The sequence below is a fragment of the Nomascus leucogenys genome, chromosome 20 (genome assembly GCF_006542625.1).
Source record: "Nomascus leucogenys isolate Asia chromosome 20, Asia_NLE_v1, whole genome shotgun sequence".
Classification (NCBI taxonomy): Eukaryota; Metazoa; Chordata; class Mammalia; order Primates; family Hylobatidae; genus Nomascus; species Nomascus leucogenys.
The window spans coordinates 82,598,597-82,616,801 of record NC_044400.1 but is presented as its reverse complement, the minus strand read 5'-3'; the positions used below and the strand labels follow the sequence as shown (position 1 = coordinate 82,616,801).

At 51.1% G+C, this 18,205-nt stretch overlaps 1 protein-coding gene across 3 annotated transcripts in view; it reads right to left on the bottom strand.

Annotated features, from left to right (window-relative positions):
* RNF212 (ring finger protein 212) overlaps nucleotides 1–18,192 on the bottom strand; it is a 50,711-nt gene extending 32,519 nt beyond the window's left edge. For 2 of the 3 annotated variants that reach the window (XM_030801186.1, XM_030801188.1), the window contains exons 1-4: nucleotides 17,990–18,192; nucleotides 13,169–13,230; nucleotides 6,242–6,316; nucleotides 1,544–1,600 (exon numbers count right to left, since the gene is read on the bottom strand). In XM_030801186.1, coding sequence (XP_030657046.1) covers nucleotides 1,544–1,600; nucleotides 6,242–6,316; nucleotides 13,169–13,230; nucleotides 17,990–18,098 — 303 coding nt within the window. In that variant the 5' untranslated portion in view covers nucleotides 18,099–18,192. The remainder of the gene's footprint in view (nucleotides 1–1,543; nucleotides 1,601–6,241; nucleotides 6,317–13,168; nucleotides 13,231–17,989) is intronic. The other variant, XM_030801187.1, reaches the window with a different exon arrangement.
* Between the last annotated feature and the right edge of the window lie 13 nt (nucleotides 18,193–18,205).

Below are 18,205 nucleotides of genomic sequence, written 5' to 3'. Positions count from 1 at the left end.
CAGAGCCACAGGGGTGGAGTTGCCCAAGGCCTTGGGAGCCCCCCTACCCTTGCATCAGCATGTCCTGGATGTAAGACATTGGGTAAAAGGATAAATTTAAGATTTAATGGCTGCCCTGCTGGGTTTTGGACTTGCATGGGGCCTGCAGCCCCTTTGTTTTGGTCAATTTCTCCCATTTGGAATGGGAACATTTACCCAATGCCTGTACTCCCATAGTATCTTGGAAGTAATTAACTCATAGGTGGAAGGAACTTGCCTTGTCTCAGATGAAATTTTGGGCTTGGACTTCTGAGTTTATGCTGGAATGAGTTAAAGCTTTGGGGGACTGCTGGGAATGTATGATTGTGTTTTGAAATGTGAGAAGGATATGAGATTTGGGAGGGGCTGGGGGTGGAATGATGTGGTTTGGCTCTGTGTCCTCACCCAAATCTCATTTTGAATCGCAATCCCCATGTGTCAAGGGAGGGATCTGGTGGGAAGTGACTGGATCATGGGGGCAGTTTCCACCATGCTGTTCTCATGATAGTGAGTTCTCATGAAATCTGATGGTTTAAAAGTGTTTGGAAGTTCCCCCTGCCCTCTCTCCTGCTGTTAATGTAAGATGTGCCTTGCTTCCCCTTTGCCTTCCGCCGTGACTGTAAGTTTCCTGAGGCCTTCCCAGTCATGTGGAACTGTGAGTCAATTCAGCCTCTTTCCTTTATAAATTACCGAATCTCAGGTAGTTCTTTATAGCAGTGTGAAGACAGACTGATACAGGGTGACAAAACAGGGTGGGGGTGAGGGGTGACAGGATGGGATGGGGGTGACAGGACGGGATGGGGTGATAGGACAGGGTGGGGGTAGCAAGACAGCCTGAGTGGTGACAGGATGGGATAAGGGTGACAGAATGGGGTTGGGGCGACAGGACAGGGATGGGGTAACAGGATAAGGTGACAGGATGGGGTGAGGGGAGAGATGGGGGTGACAGGACAGGGCAAGGTGACAAGACAGGGTCGGGGTGACAGGATGGAAGGGGAGGCCAAGGGTGATCTGTCTGCTCCAGGTCTGGGTGTACATAGAATGTTCACGCACAGACAGGAGGCAGCAGGGTCACAAGCTGGCTTCCAGACTCGGGGAAGCGGCCCCAGGGTCCCTTGTCTTTAAAGCTGGGTTCCTGACTTTACCAACTACATAACCTTCAAAGTTTTTTAAAAAGGACTTGTGTTTTAAAATGGGATGGTTGAGCAGAGAAGCCTTCAAGCTGCCTCCCAAACTCCCAAAGCCCCAATGTTGCCCCCGTGGCTGAGGGGATAAGTGTGGCCGGGCAGGGAGGCCCATGTGGTGCTGCACCCAAGGGGCTACTTGGTAACTAAAGACAAGGGTTGGGCAAATAGGCTGCTCAGAAGGGGACAGTGACAACATCCCCATAGCTAGAAACACGCAGAGAAACAGATGTTGCATCTAGCAGCCTGTCCCCTTTGAGAACAAGGTGTTAATTAACAAGACTGCCATTTAAATCTAAAGGTCAAAAAAATTCAAGTGGCGATGAATCAATTCAACTTACCTTTTCTCTGTAGAAGGCTAACAATCTCTTCCTGTGTTTTTCTTGAAATTCTAAAATCTGAAAAGATCACACGTTTCAGCTGCTGACACGGATGCACAGTCTGTGGCTGGAAGTTTTGTTGGGGGAGGAGGAGGCTGGAGGGACTCTCAGGACAGCTCACAGTGCTTGTCTTACGTGTGTCCTGCCCCCACAGATGCCCATGGCCAGTGCTTGCCCAGGGCAGACACCCCCCACGGGTGGGCAGAGAAAGCGTGAGTGCCAGCAGGCAGGGCCAAGGGCAAACACAGGGGAGGCTTAATGGGCACGACAGGAAAGTCTCCCCAGCAACCTGCTCCATTCAAGTTGCGAGTGGTGCTCCACCATGGCCAACCACAGAGTGCTGTCCCTCTGATAACGGCCACTGGTTTGAGGAATGGCCTCCTGACCAAACAGTGCTGGACCAATGGCTGGGGCAGGTGGAAAGAGAGCCGGCACACAGAATGAGGCTAAGCGAGACCCACAGAGCTGGCAGATGCCTGGTGGGCCTGTCTGCACTCCCAGAGCCAGCCATGCCTGACACCAGCACCTTCCCATGTACAGGAGCCCCGGGTTCCAAGCAAGCTGTCTAGACAGCTTGAACTGGGTTTCTGAAAGTACCAACATAAGGAGGAAAGAGAGGCCTGTGATTTCCTCAGAGGAAGAAAAGAGCTATTTCGTATGAGTTGAGTGTTCAGACAATGGTGCCTACGCTCTGGAAAGACCAGGCTGGAAGGGCGGACAGACAACAGGGCTAACTGTGGCTCCACTGGACTGAAAGTCGGCGTCCTCTAGCTCCATCCCCCACTTCACTCCACCTTGCCATCTGCGATGATAATACAAGCAGGTGGGAATGGCCTGTGCCTGCCCATGGCTCACTGACCCGGTGCAAACACAGGGCAGGCTTCTTCCCTCCTGTGGAAAGGCAGGCCCAGCACATGCCAGGCCTTTGTTCCCAACCTCCTCCATGAGAGGCTGCTTCCAGAGGATGGGGCTGCACAGGGGCCCTCCTCCAGGACAGCAGGGATAGCAGCCTCGCGGTCTCCTGGCTGCTGTGTCCTCGGAGTGACTCGGAGCTCTAGGGTTGTCCCCTACTCGACAAGGGGACTGCGTCTCCACCAAGGAGGTAAGACAGTCCTGGTTGCTACCCCGTGGGCTACGAAGTGGAGTGGACAGAAGGACTCTGCAGGCTGCCCTGACCCCAGTTCTCGTGCACATCACAGGCCATGGCTAGGGCACCTTTCCCACCTTTGCTGACACTTCCCAAGTCCTGCTGCCTGTCGGGGACACCTGCACATGCCCCTCAAAGTCACGCTCAGTTGTGCCTGTGTGGGAAGCTTCTCCAAAGCACCCTCAGCAGGAACATTCCACTCTGCAGGCAAGGGCCTCTGCTCCTCAGCTTCACATGTTCGTGGAGGAACCTACTGGCAGATGCGCCTCATCCCAACTGTGGGGGTGCCTGGTCTGGCTGTTCTTAGAGAAAGGCCTTCGGGAGACGAGGTCAGTCTGTGGCTGGCCCTGATTTGGCAGGGCAGGTGTGGCTGCAGCAAGGACTGGACTGCAGGGAAAGTCTCCAAGGGGACCTTGAGCAGCAGATGGGGTGAGTTCTACTGAGGGTGGAGCTGGGGAGCCTCATATGAGCTTGGGGGGGCAGCCAAGGCCCACTTGTCCGGGTGTTGTGGGGTCTACGCCAGCCTCCAGGGCTCCACTAGGGGGAGCCACACAGGCCTGCAGCCTCATGCCACCGCCGCGGTTTGCCTGGCCTGGACTCTGACCAATGTTGGGGCCCAGAGACTTGAGACACACTGGGTGTGGCCTCAGAAGAGGGTAGATTTTAATAATAAAACAAAGTTTAAAAGGGACAGTGAGTGTTTATCTTGCAGAGAATATGACTCTTGAACTGAGCCAGAGAAACACGTCAATGAAATCATTGCAAAACTCCAGGGCTGCGATGGTCACAGAGGCTGTGCTGGGCCAGGTCAGCCCAGGGTCCCAAGGAAGAGGTGCCCGGTGCTCACGCATGCTTTGCCCACATCCTGCGAACTGGGAGGCCGCGAAGGCCTGAGTCAAGGCAGTCGGGGGAGAGTGCAGGTCACTCACGCAGACTCTCGCCAAGAGGCCAGGAGAGGCGGCTGCCTGGTCTGGAGCACACTTCTCACTCTTCGGTTCAATACCGGTTCTCCTCCATGGAGTGGCCTGTGCCTGCATTCGTCAACAGGAGCTCCCGACTACGCCAGGACCAGGGTCTGCATGCTCAGTGCTGACGAAGCCTGTGGTAGGGCAGAGGCTGGGTGGATGGAATGGATCTTAGAGGATTCTTGAGAAGAGGAAGATGTTTAATTGTTACTAGACTAGGAAGGGGACTGGGGCAGGCAGTGGCTGAGGTGGTTTGTTGACGATGTCCCAGGGAAGGCCCCGAGGCCTGAGCCTTGGTGCTCAAGAGTTTTGGTCTTGGGCCAGTTTTGCATTCTTTTTTTTTTTTTTTTTTTGAGACAGAGTCTCGCTCTGTCGCCCAGGCTGGAGTGCAGTGGCACAATCTCAGCTCACTGCAAGCTCCGCCTCCCGGGTTCACGCCGTTCTCCTGCCTCAGCCTCTCTGAGTAGCTGGGACTACAGGTGCCCGCCACCACGCCCAGCTAATTTTTTGTATTTTTTAGTAGAGACCGGGTTTCACCGTGGTCTCGATCTCGTGACCTCGTGATCCGCCCGCCTCGGCCTCCCAAAGTGCTGGGATTACAGGCGTGAGCCACCGCGCCCGGCCAGTTTTGCATTCTTAAAAGTTACTGAGGGCCCCAGAGAGCTTCGCTTATGTCGGTTTTATCTGTTGATATTTACCCTATTAGAAATTAAGACTCAGACAAATGTAAAAGTATTTATTAACTCATTTAAAAATAATAATAAATCCATTATGTGTTAACATATTGTAACAAATATTCCAATATTTATGTTACGTTGATATTAGAGCATAAATATTACAATACCACGTCACATCACGTAGCTGCAGGAGAATTCCACCCTGTGCTTGTGGTGCTCACCTCCGTAGTGTAACTGACAAACAGTGGGGCCATGAGGTCACTGGGCAGAGCCTGTGCCGCCCAGGCTGGAGCCAGCCGTCTCCACGGTCCATGCCTAAAGCCTGAGAGGCACAAGAGGCAGAGCAGACAGGTGGCTGGAGGGGCTGGCCTGCTGGGTCTTCTCTCCTGAGACAGCACCCGGCCTCTGCAGCACTTGGCAGAACTACCCTGGAGCGCACAGCCTGTGGCTCTGATGTCTGTGATAACATACGTGTTTTATGAACTCAAGTGACTTCTGGCCCCAAGGGGACTTGGCTTGAATGAGGGTCCTGCTGGGATGGAGCAGGGTGAGGGGCGAGGTGTGTCCATGGGACTCTGGCTGGCTCCGGGACCGCCGGCACCCTGGTCTGGGTGCCCGTGTTGTGCTGACCCAGTGTTCTCGGGGACCTCTGGCTGCTGCTTGGCTTCCATGGGTTGAGCCTCTGGGCACCTCCCTGGAGGATGTGGCTGGGCATAACTTGAGACAGGAACAGCCTCGGACAGCCTGAGATACTGTGGGTGATTCAGGCTGTTTCAGAAGCAAGGAAGCTTGCTGCAGTGGGACAATCTCCCAGAGGAGGACAGTCTTGGGGACCTGGCTGACCACAGCCTGAAGGTACAAGCCCACGAAGGAGAGTGACATGCGGGAGTCCATCCTCAGTCTCCTGGTTCACATCCTGGCTGCCCCCACTAGGCCTCTTTCCCCACAAGGCAGGTGGGGCGGCCAGCGGTGGGACCTGCACTCTTCACAGAAGAGGGAAAGCAAGTGCGGGGCGGGGGCCAGGGGAAGGACCCCTTCCTCTCCTGGCAGCTCTCCCCCAGACTGGTGGACTACAGCTGTCCAGTGACATCCAAGGAGGCCAGAAGTGCCACTCAGCATGTGGGGGTGGGCACAGAGGACACTGACCTGCGTCAGAAGCTGGGGGTGGGGGAGGCTTGGAGGCGCATGCTGACTGGGAGGAGGGTCAGGAAGAAACAGGTAGAGAATGGACAAGCCGCAACAGAGAGGACTGGCACAGCAGCTGGCAAAAGCTGCTAGGATGGGGGCCCATGGAGCCAACACTGCCACAGCAGGGGCTCAGCTGCCAGGAGGGGGGCCCACGGAGCCAGCATTGCCATGCAGGGCTCAGTAGGGATCGGAGGCCTGGCAGGCAAAAGGCCCCGGGCGACTGTCAGGGAAGGACAGTGTCAAGAAGAAACCTGCTGCCCTGAACCCAGAGAGCCCTGATCTGGTGGGGAGGGCTCTCAAACCTGAGATTCTAAGGTGTGATTACGGTGAGGGGGCATCTTGCGCAAAGGACCCCAGAGCTGAGACCACTTTGTCTCAATGTGACACCAAAAGCAAAAACAACAATAAAATAGACCAAATGGACATTGTCAAAATCAGAACCTTTTGTATGTAAATGTTTCACCATTAGGAAAGTAAAAATTCAACCCACAGAAATATTTTGGCAGAAAATATTTGCTGATCAAATATCTTCAAAGGAACTTGCCTCCAGAACACAGAAAACACATGGTCTCAGGATGGTGCACCTGGCTCATCACGGAACCCAGCGCACCCCCCAGCTCCACGGTCTCGGGATAGTGCACGTGGCTCAGCACGGAACCAGGCCACACCCCCCACAGCTCACCTGGGAGGTTTCCCTGGAGTACTTCTTACACAGACTGTCTATGCTCATGAAGAACGCCTGGATATCTGTGTCGGTCTGAAAGAGAAAGAAATGACTCTACATTTATTGCGTCTAATAAATGCTTCTGGCCACCAGTTAAAAACTGTACTTCCAGACCTAGAATCAGCTGTAGATGACTCAAGTGGCCAGTACATTGTGAATGGCCTCTCAGGGGCCCTGCCAGGGACAGCCTCAATCAGCAGGACAGCCCCGTGTCCTGGCTGCTTCCCTCTAAGGGCTGTGCCGGGCAGTGGTGAGGGCTGGGAAGCAGAGCAGCCTGCCTGGCAAAGATACGCTCCCTCCTCAAAAGGGTCTTAGTGAAGGCAGAAGGTCGCTATGAATGAAGGCCTCCAGCCCAGCCTACTGCAGAGTGGAGACATACTAAAATCAGAAGGATGATATAAGCTGACAAGCATAAAGTCACCACCATGTAGTCACAAGTACATGTCGAGTTATTTAAAAGGCAAGTGTAAGGACCTTAAGAAAGGACGCAGGTTTAAGAAACAGCGTCTGGTAGGCTGGGCGCGGTGGCTCACACCTGTAATCCCAGCACTTTGGGAGGCTGAGGTGGGCGGATCATGAGGTCAGGAGATCGAGACCATCCTGCCTAACACGGTGAAACCCCGTCTCCACTAAAAATACAAAAAAATTAGCCAGGTATGGTGACGGGCACCTATAGTCCCAGCTACTCGGGAGGCTGAGGCAGGAGAATGGCCTGAACCCGGGAAGGTGGAGCTTGCAGTGAGCCGAGATGGTGCCACTGCACTCCAGCCTGGGTGACAGAGTGAGACTCCGTCTCACAAAAAAAAAAAAAAAAGAAATAGCATTTGGTTACAAGCCCTCATGCAGACACTCCCAACTTCCTTCTCAAGTGCCCCCAGGATGCCCTGCCTCGCCTCCCCACACCCCTGACCTTCCCTCACTTTCCCTACCCAGGACCATGTTAGCACAAAACACTAGGCGACAGCTGTCCTAGGTATGGAGCTGCCGTGAGCCAGAATCACCTGAGCACTCCAAAGAAAAGGGGTTCACGCCTGTAATCCCAGCACTTTGGGAGACTAAGGTGGGTGGATCGCTTGAGGTCAGGAGTTCAAGACCAGCCTGGCCAACATGGTGAAACTCCATCTCGATCAAAAATACAAAAGTTACCTGGGCATGATGGCAGGTGCCTGTAATCCCAGCTACTTGCGAGGCTGAGGCAGAAGAATCGCTTGAACCTGGGAGGTGGAGGTTGCAGTGAGCCAAGACTGTGCCACTGCACTCCAGCCCGGGCGACACAGCAAGGCTCCATCTCAAAAAACAAACAAAAAAACAAAAAACAAAACACCAACATCCAAAACCAAAAACAAAGAAAGGGACAAACACCAGAATGACAAGATGTAAGAAGAACCTCGTGCCTCCCCCCATTTTGTGGTTCAGGATGGTGAGTGCATAGAGGGTCAAGACGGGCATCTGAGCCCATCCACCTACCTACCAGTGGCTCCCCAAATCCCACTGAAATGATAGTAAAATTTAGGAAAAAATACTCTATTTGTGGTAGAAAACAGGAAATGGTATCTTGAATCGACCAGACTGAAGAATTCTAGAAGACAGAGTATAGACTGGTTTGGATCAGGATTAAGGCACCAGCTCCAACACCCGGGGCAGGTGCAGACGAAGAGGTCCTGGAATCCACTCCAGAATCCACTCCCAGGCGCCCAGAGGCAGAGGCCAAACAGAGCATCCCGGAAGTGAGCTCCTCTGTAACAGGGGGACTCAGACCCAACAGAGGGGAGACCTGGCTCCGGCTTGGATGGGGTAGGAGCTCCTGTGTAACGCCCTGCCATACACACCAAACTGCAAAGGCACAAGCAGTATGTCCAATGCGACAGGCGTCAGGAGCTCAGAGTCTGGCCTAAATTTTCCAGAGAAGAGGAAAATAAAAATAATTTACAAGTTGTTTTATGAAACCAGAATAGACCTGATTTACCAAAATGTGAAAAGGATATTACAACAAAAAAAATTTACAGGTCCAGCTCTCATATGAACACAGGTGCGAAAAACCCCATGCAAAATAGTAGCAAACTGAATTTACTTACATATACAAGCTACCTTATATCACTACAAAGTTGAATTTGTTCCTAGAATCTAATGTGGGTTTCAAATTCTAAAAATAAATGCAACTCACCACATTAACAAAATAAATGAGAATAATTAAATGATAATCTCGACAGCTATAGAATAAGCTAATAAAATAGTTATAGTCAATAATCACAGAAAAAGTAACAAAATTCAATACCATTCATGATGATTAAAATAAAACCTTAGCAAAAACTTGATGCACATATAATACTTGATGAAATACTGGAAGCTTGACCCTGAAATTAGGAAAATGACTAGGGCACCAGCTAATGCCACCATTTCTCCTCAGCACTGTAATGGAGGTCCCAGCCAATGCCGTAAAAAAAGGATGCACATAAGGATTAGAAAGAGAGATCTAAAGCATCCTTATTCAACGATAACATGTTGGCATATGTAAACGTTCTAGCAGAATCTACACATAAACCAACAGAGTTATCATGTAAATTCTGCAAGGTCACTAGTGACAGTTAAGAAAATCTATTGCATTTTTATATACTAGCAATAAGCACTTGAGATAAATTTTTAAAACTACAATAGTAGCAGTCCAAATCATTAAATACCTAAGAAAAATACTAACACTGATGCACAAAGCCCCCCTAAAGAACAAGAAGTCCACAATAAAAATCCCAGCAGGATTCTGTGTCTGTGGAAATTGACGATTTGCCTCCAAAATTTATGCGGACATACGAAGATGAATGTAGGCCAACTGGGGTATCAGACAACCCCCAAATCTCAATGGCTTATTGTGGGGATGCTTGTTTCTTGCCCAAGCAATAGTTCAAGACCAGGCTCAGTGGGTGGCCTTCCACACAGGCCCTGGGCTCAGGTCACTCCGCCCCCAGCAGCTCTGCCCTGTTCTCCTGGGCTTCTGTGGTGACGGAAGGGCGGTGGAGGGCTGTCCAGGAGGCTGTTTTTATGGGCCAGGCCTGGAAGTGGTCTTCATTGTTCCTGCTTGCATTTCAGCATGGGAAGGTAGGTGGGGAGAATGAGTACAGCCAGGTGCCCAGGAAGAAAGGGAGCAGGTGTGGCGATGACTGCCCAGCCTGGCCCGGTCTGCCATTCTGGTCACTGGTTTCCAGGTCACTCCTCCCCTAGACAGAAAGTCACTCCCCGAGAGTGGAGTGCCCTCACCACCACTGTCACTGGCCCAGCTCAGATGCTGGGGCAGCAGATGGCCCCTTCCTTCGGGTCCCTATTTGGCCTGCAGTCTATGAGCTAGAAAGACAATGAACATGTCTGCATCCTCGCCATGACCTGGCGTCTAATGGGGGCATGGGGCAGGACAGCTGGGAAACACTCCCCACCGCACCAAGGGAGAAGGAAGAACACAGGTGCACGTCATGAGGCGTTTGAGGACAGGTGCTGGGGGCTCCTCCCCCAGGGAGAGCCTGGGCTGGACTGCAGCTCTGCCTTCTGGGGGGGCGCTCTTGTCTGCTGTCTCCAGGCCCTGGTTCTGCCTGCTGGGGTTCCCATCAAGTGAAGTGAGGCAGAAGTGCTGCCTCAGCTTTCAGGGCCTTCACCCTCGAGACTTACCTCTTACCACTTGGAGTTCAAAAGCAACTGGCATGTCCGTGACTGGGGGGCATCCTCGTCCTTCATCTCCTTACTGTAGCTACTCCTTTCCACGTGTGTGTGTAAAAACCGGCCTGGTCTAGCTTACACTCTCCCTCCTCAAGGAGGCAGATGCAGGGGCAGCACAGCCCCTGCTCTGCTCCGTGTTCACCAGAGTCTCCCTTCCTGGCGGCCTGGCCACCCACCACATCCCCAGGCACTGACTTCAGTCTAGCCTGCTCCCTGGCCATCCACCACCCAACCAATACGGTGGTGCCCTATTTTGTGCGTTCAATTGTAGTGGGGCATTTTAATGACAAACAAATCAATATATAAAGATATCTCAGGTGGTGACACAGACTGCGAAGCAGAATAATCCAGGTCAAGGAACACAGCGTCAGAGGGTCACTTTTACACGGTGGTGTCTGTCACAATCAGGTCTGGGGAAGTCCACTCACAATGTGTTTTGTTTTAAAGAAAAAACAATATGAGAACAGAAACCATCAGAGGGTACTGCACTAAGCGAGGATAAGAACTGCTCTGTGAAAGTGATTTCACCGAAGTGCTCACACACGGATGCACCCACGTGCAAGTGCACACGCTGCCATAGTATAAAGCGTCCTTTCTACCGTAGGTCAGGGTCAAAGAAGCCAGCATGACCCAGAGCTGTTGGTGATGTCTCCTCACATTCCATAGAGACCTTAAGGCTGTGGGGGATGGAGCCTGTGGCCATCTGAGAGGACGTTCCAGTCAGAGGGAACAGGAGAGTCAGGCACTGAGGCGGAAGACCCTGGCTCCTGGAGAGGCTGCAGGCCAGGGTTGCTGCCTGGGGACCACAAGGCTGCCAGAGGCCAGACCACAGGGCCTACACGCATGGGGGACTTTGGCGCTTACTCCTGGAAAGTTGGGATGCATTTAAGCAGATCCCTCTGGCTGCAGGGTGAAGAGGCTCTAGGAAGCCAGAGTGAGAGGAGGAGGAACCAGCAGCTCCTATTGGGGTGAAGCAACAGGGAAGGGAAGACCAGCATTCGGAAGAGACTGTAGAAGAAAGAGCCCACACAGTCTGTGATGGTTTAGAGAAAGAGAAGCAGGAATAACTTCCACATTTTAAACAATTTTACTTAGACACACACACACAGACACACAGACATATACTCACTCAAGACACAGATAAAAGAACACACGCCTTTTTAAACACCCATCAAATATGAACAATTACCGTGTATTAAACCACAGTGAAAATCCTGATAATTAAAAAACCCATATAGCCATGTTCTCTCTTCAGAATGCCATAGGACTAAAAATTAACGATGAAAATGACAGGGAGCTAAAATCTAACCACTTAGAAACCAAAGCATATCCCTTCAAATAATTCTTGAGTTAAAAAAATAAAAAGACAGATTAGAGATTATTTAGAAATGAGAGAAAAGCAGTACTCAAAATGATACAGAATAGCAGTGCACAGAAAGACACGGATGGTCTTAAATATTCTTACTAGGAAACACGAAAGTAAGTAAATGACCTGAACATTCCACCCAAGCTAGAGAAAGGCTTAGGGCTCACCAGCCTCCAGCCCGACCATGTGACAGGGCTTAGTGCGAGGGTGCTGTGTGAGGAGCAGAAGCAGGCAGGCACTGAGCCTCTAAGCTGCCACACGTGTGGAGGAAAAGAAAGTATTTTCTGTTGAAAGTGTAAACATTTACATCTTTTGCCCTTGCTTTTTCATCACTTCGGGAATTTATGCCACAGAAATATTCTTACAAGTGTGGAGAGATACTGGTTAAAAATGTTCACTGGAAGGTTGTTTGAAACAGCAAAAAAACTGAAAAAATCCAAAGGCTCACTGATAGGAAAATACTAAAATATAATGCAGTCATTTTAAGAGTGAGTGTGCCCAAAATATAATGTCAACTGAGAAGATACCATTTTTTTTTTTTTGAGACAGAGTCTTGCTCTGTCGTCCAGTCTGGAGTGCAGTGGCGCGATCTCGGCTCACCGCAGCCTCTGTCTCCTGGGTTCAAGTGATTTTCCTGCCTCAGCCACCCGAGTAGCTGGGACTACAGGCACCCGCCATCACGCCCGGCTAATTTTTTGTATTTTTAGTAGAGATGGGGTTTTACCATGTTAGCCAGGATGGTCTCGATCTCCTGACTTCATGATCCGCCCGCCTCGGCCTCCCAAAGTGCTGGGATTACAGGCATGAGCCACTGCGCCTGGCCGAGAAGACACCATTTTTATGAAAAAGTAAATCACAATAACACACATAGAACAGGTACCAAACTCCTGGTCACTGTTATCTCTGGGAAACAGGATCTGGGGACTTACACTTTTTTTTTTTTTTTTTTTTGAGATGGAGTCTCGCTCAGTCGCCCAGGCTGGAGTGCAGTGGCACGATCTCACTGCAAGCTCCGCCTCCCAGGTTCAAGCCATTCTCCTGCCTCAGCCTCCCGAGTAGCTGGGACTACACGCGCCCACCACCACGCCCGGCTAATTTTTTGTATTTTTAGTAGAGACGGGGTTTCATCGAGTTGGCAAGGATGGTCTCGATCTCCTGACCTCGTGATCCGCCCGTCTCGGCCTCCCGAAGTGCTGGGATTACAGGCGTGAGCCATCACGCCCGGTGGGACTTACACATTTGTCATTATAATTTTCTGTACTGTATGAATGTTGTGTAACTTTGTACTATGTTTGTAATCAGAGAAAAACAACTATTATATTTAAATCATCAGACCAAATGCACATTTTGGAGATCAGGCAGAGAAAAGACCAATCATTTGTTTATACCAATAACAAGTTAAACTGAATAGTTTATAGAGAGAACAAAAGGCATTGTTTTAAGCCTTCAGCAGTAATTGATTTTAAACTTACTTTACGAACAACACTCTTAATTATATACGACCCCTATACAAATCCAAACTCTATCACCCTCTTAAGGTGCTTGTATTATGCTGCAGAAATCTATTTAACCCACTTTCATTTCCAGGAACACAGCACGATTCAACAATCTAGGAATAAGGTCAATCTATAGCTAAGAAAGTTTTAAAAATTAAGTTTTAAAAACTAAATCCTAACTGCATTTTGATTACTCAGATATCTTTGTTAATGTAGCAAAGTAACTGAAAATTTTAGACACCACAAATGACTAAAAATTAAATATCAAATTTAAAAGTAAAGATGACTGTGATTAAGATACAGATACTACAGATTTCAACTTACATGTTTTGAAAGTAAAACTGTACGACAAGGAGCTTTACAAATCAAGCATTCATTCTTTTTACCTATAAAATAAAAATAGGCTTTATTATATTAGCCTGACTACTGCTTTTAAATATGTATGCATGCAGACTTTACAACGTTTCTTCAAGAAATAGGCAGGATTGTATCACTTACAGGTTTTCATGTTCTGACAGGATGAGGCTGTGGGTACCAGTACAGTTGGAAGGATTTATAGAACTAACATCCTTTTCCCCTCCTTTACAAATATGCACAAAAACAGTGACCATAAAGATCAACAACATTTAAGGCTAAGTCTATCCCAGGTATTTATTACAATTAGGCTTTTTTAAAATTAAAATTAAAAAAATTTTTTTGAGACAAGGTCTTGCTCTGTTGCCCAGGCTGATCTGCAAGTGGCATGATCACAGCTCACTGCAGCCTTGACCCCCCCGGGCTCAACAGTCTTCCCTTCTCAGCCTCCCTGAGTAGCTAGGACCACAGACGTGTGCCGCCACAGCCAGATAATTTTTAGATTTTTTTGCAGAGGCAGGGTCTCACTATGTTGCCCACGCTGGGCTCAAACAATCCTCCCACCTCAGCCTCCCAAAATGCTGGGATTGCAGGCGTGAGCCACTGTGCCTGGCCATAATTAGCTTTGTTTTTTTTTTTTTTTTTTTGAGACAGAGTTTTACTCTGCCACCCAGGTGGGAGTGTAATGACGCGATCTTGGCTCACTGCAACCTCCACCTCCTGGGTTCAAGTGATTCTCATGCCTCAGCGTCCCAAGTGACTGGGCGTACAGGCACCTGCCACCACACCCGGCTAATTTTTGTATTTTTAGTAGAGACAGTGTTTTGCCATGCTGGCCAGGCTGGTCTTGAACTCCTGAACTCAGGTGATCCGCCCGCATCGGTCTCTCAAAGTGCTGGGATTATAGGCATGAGCCACCATGCCCAGCCCATGATTAGGCTTTATAGTGATATCTTAATCTAAAATTTTTAACTATTCAAAATGAATCTCAAGCTTGATTTTCTCACTAGTCAACTTGGAGCCCAGGGCTGACCAGGCACTATGAGCCTTCATGCTCCTATCGTTCCAGGGAGGACACCAGGCCCAAACCTGAACAAGCCCACATGGGGCTGTTCAAACCAGGGCCCTCATATCATCTACTCTGCAGAAGCCCTGGCTCATGACCTACCTCAATTTCTCTGCCCTCTCCTCTAGACTGACCCACCACAGAACAACCCACTTCACGCTACCTCCTTCCTTTCTGCCTTGGAGGCAGCATCTCTTCCAGCCCAAGTCCAAGCTTTCACTTGTGTATCCACACTCACCTCAGTGTCCGCAGCTCCCAGCACACAGAATGGTGTCCTGCTGTGGAGTGAGGGGTCCCCTTCTAACAGCCTCCAGAATTGTCTCCTTTCCTCTCTTCTTCAAGTTGCCCTCAGCTAAAAACATCTACCCTTGACAGTAGGTCCCCTCCCTTCTGGCTCTTTAGGTGCAAATTCTGGAGCAAGAAAATTCCTCTTATGCACCATCACAGCCAGGAGTCATGCAGTAAAAGATTAACAGAGCCGACTCATAAAAATCGAAAAGTTCTTACAAGGGAGGAGGATTAACAGACATGACAGAGAGGAAATCACGTGCAGCCAAAAGACAAAGGGATTGATGCCTGATCTATAGATAGTGCTCACTAGTCAATTAAAAAGAAACACCTCAATAAAAGGCTATGAGGAGACCTGAATAGGCATAGGAAAAAAGGCAAACAGCCAATAAACACACAAAATGAAGGTCAAGGTCACTAGTAAGAGACACCAAAGAGGGGAGAACAACAGGTGCTCACGTGTCACTACAGGGAATAGAAACAGGCACTTCCTTTGTGCCTGTTTGGGTCACATTTGGGTCAGTTTTCCATGTGCGCACCCGCAGCCTAGCCACTCCACCCCTAAGAATATATTCCAAGGGAAAAAATCAAGTAAGAGAACAAGTGGTGTCTCATAGCAAAACAGCAGAAACTATGTTATGGTATGATAGCCAAAAGATGCATCATGCAACCTTAAGAATAATGATACAGACTTATTTTAACACGGAAGGAGGTCCATGTTTGAGTAAGCAATAAAAGCAGATTACTGAATGGTAGACACACTCTATTGCTTTTGTTTTACAAATCTGCATCTATAGGAAATGCTTGGAAGGATATACACGAGAGCTAAACAAGGGCTTCCCTCTGAGTGACAGACCACTGGACAGCTACAGAGCTACAGTCAGGACTCCGCCCAGATCCTCCACCCCTTTTCACCATTTTTTTGTGTGTCCTTGGATTTGGTGTGGTCCCAACATGCAGCATCTGTGGCTTTTTGGAGGAATGCACTCAGACTACTGGAATCTGTGTTGACCTCAGGCTTTAAGAGCTAGGCAAACCTGGGAATCTATACCTGCCCCAGGCCCTTAACCAGTCACCTGACAACACAGGGTATGCTGACCTCGAAAGCTATGACACTCTGAGCCCTGTCTTCACACTTCCCAACACCACGAAGGCACACGCGTCTCCATCATTCCTAACAACGTTATCTTCGGAGAACATTATCTTGGGTTGCCAGTGCCCTCCTCACTGGTCCAACGGACACTTTTAAACACCAATTCCTTGACTTCACTGGGATGTCCAGTTCATCAACATCTCTCTTTTTTACCTGACATCTTCCTTACCTCCTTCAACAAATGCTCTTTCCAACAAGATAGTCTCTTCTAGTTTCCTTCGCCTTTGGGGTTCTCCACACTCCAGTATCTAGGATTATTATCCCATATTAATCGCTCCCCAAATGTGCTCCTGGTTGTCTTGAGTTCCAGACCACATGTGCAACGGCCTCTTGTCTTCCCCTGGATGGCTCTCACAGGACACAGGCCGGGTCCAAACATGAGCTCAGGGACCCTCAGGGGCCTGCACCCCACCCTGCTGGGTTCCTCTCTAGTGTTTTGTCCAGCAGTGAAACCCTGTCCAGCTCTCTAGCCCTCGTCTCCGACTCAAGTCTGCTCAATCTACCTAACTCCTCCTGAACCTATCACTTCTCCCCATCACCTCTCATGTGCTCAGCTGCAGTCTCTCCCACAGTTTCTGTCTCCCTCCAATCTACTTTTCACCCGGCTGCCCGAGAGACTTTTGTTTTTAAATACACACCTGAAATCAACAACTCCACTCCTAGGTTACACACCCAACAGAAATGTGTACCTCAGATCACCAAAGACAGGAGCAAGAAGATTCACAGTAGCACTATTTCTGCAGGCAAATCTGCAAACAACCTCGAAGGGCCATGGACAGTGGAAACGATGAGTAGCTTGGGGTGTAACCATACAATGGAATACCACACAACAATGAAAGTAGATGAACTACAGTTACATACAAATGCAAAGATGAACTTTGCTAATCCCACACTTCGGGAGGCCAAGGCGGGTGATTGTTAGAGGACAGGAATTGGAGACCATCCTGGGCAACAAAGGGAGCCCCATCTCTGTGAAAAATTTAAAAAATCAGGGATGCGTGGCTGCACATGCCTGTAGCCCCGGCTACCCTGGAGGCTGAGGCAGGAGGATCACTTGAGCCTGGGAGGCAGAGGCTGCAGTAAACCGAGATCCCGCCACCGAACTCCAGCCTGGGCGACAAAGCAGAGCTCTGCCTTGAAAGGGGCAAAGAGAAGGAAGGGAGAAAAAGGAAGAAAGAGGGGGAGCCACGGAAAGCGGCTTTGCTGTAGGGCTGGTTGTAGGGCCGCATTCACCAAGGCCCCATGGGTCTAAGGCCAACTCCGAAGATGGAGGTCAGCACCGTGGGCGTCCCCTGGGGCTGGAGGGCAGTGAGCCACCAGCACCCAGCTGGCTGCTTTCACGGGGAAGTTCGCTTGGTAAAAGCTCACTGTGCTTTTGCTTTTGTTCCTGCATAAACATCAGTTCAACACAAAATTTTCGCAGAAAGAAAAACGCCTCCCTGACAATGCGACTGTCCACTTGACACCAGGGCCCCGCGCTGCCCATGGAACAGGGCCAGAGTCCTCCACGAGCGTTAAGGTTGCCGCCTGCCTGCTTCTCCCCCAGGTCCTCCAGGCGGGACCCGCAGCCTGCAAGCCAGAGCCCCCGACTGACAGGACTCGCGGCCCGACCCCCGCGTCCCCCTCATCCTGCATCCCCTGTCCCCCTCATCCTGCATCCCCTGTCCCCCTCATCCTGCATCCCCTGTCCCCCTCATCCTGCATCCCCGTCCCCCCGCGCCCCCTCCCCCCCACAGCCCCTTCCTCCCTGCGGACCCTCCCCCCCGCCCCCCCCCCCCCCCCGCGCCCTCCTCCCCTGGCGTCTCCCTTCCCCTCCAGCCTTGACCCCTCACATCCCCCCCTTGCCCCCCTCCCCTGGCGTCCCCTTCCTCCCTGCGTCCCCTCTCTCCCCACCCTCCTGCAGCCCCTCACTCCCCCGCTCCCTTCCCACCACTTCCCCGGTGTCCCCCTCCCCCCAGCGGCCCCTCATCACGCCCGCGGCCCCCTCTCCGGTGGCCTCTCCTCCGAATCCCCCTACCTCCGCGGCCCCTCACCCCCCCACGCCCCTCCTGCTCCATGCGCCGTCTCTCCCCACCCGCGGCTCCTCCCCCCAGGTCCCCCTCAAAGTTCCCCTTCTCCTCGCGGCCTCTCCCCTGGCATCCCCCTCCCCCTGCCCTCTCCCCCTTCTCCACGCGCCCTCTCTCCTCCGCAGCCCCCCACGTGCCCCCATGGCCCTCCCACCCAAGTCCCCCATCCCCCGAGTTCCCTGCCCCCCTTGCCGCTCCCCTCCCCTCTCCAGCCTGACCTTTGCCGAGGCAGGCGTCGCAGTACACGTGCCCGCAGTTGGTGAGGCTGAAGCACGACGTCCTGTGGGGCGGCTGGAAGCAGCGATTACAGAACACCCAGTTGGCCATGCCAGGCAGGCGACCGCGGCGGCGAGGCCGGGCCCACGCGAGGCCCACGCAAGGTTGGGACCAGCCTCCCCGCGCAGGGCCCGAGGGAGGGCAGCTCTGCGCCTGCG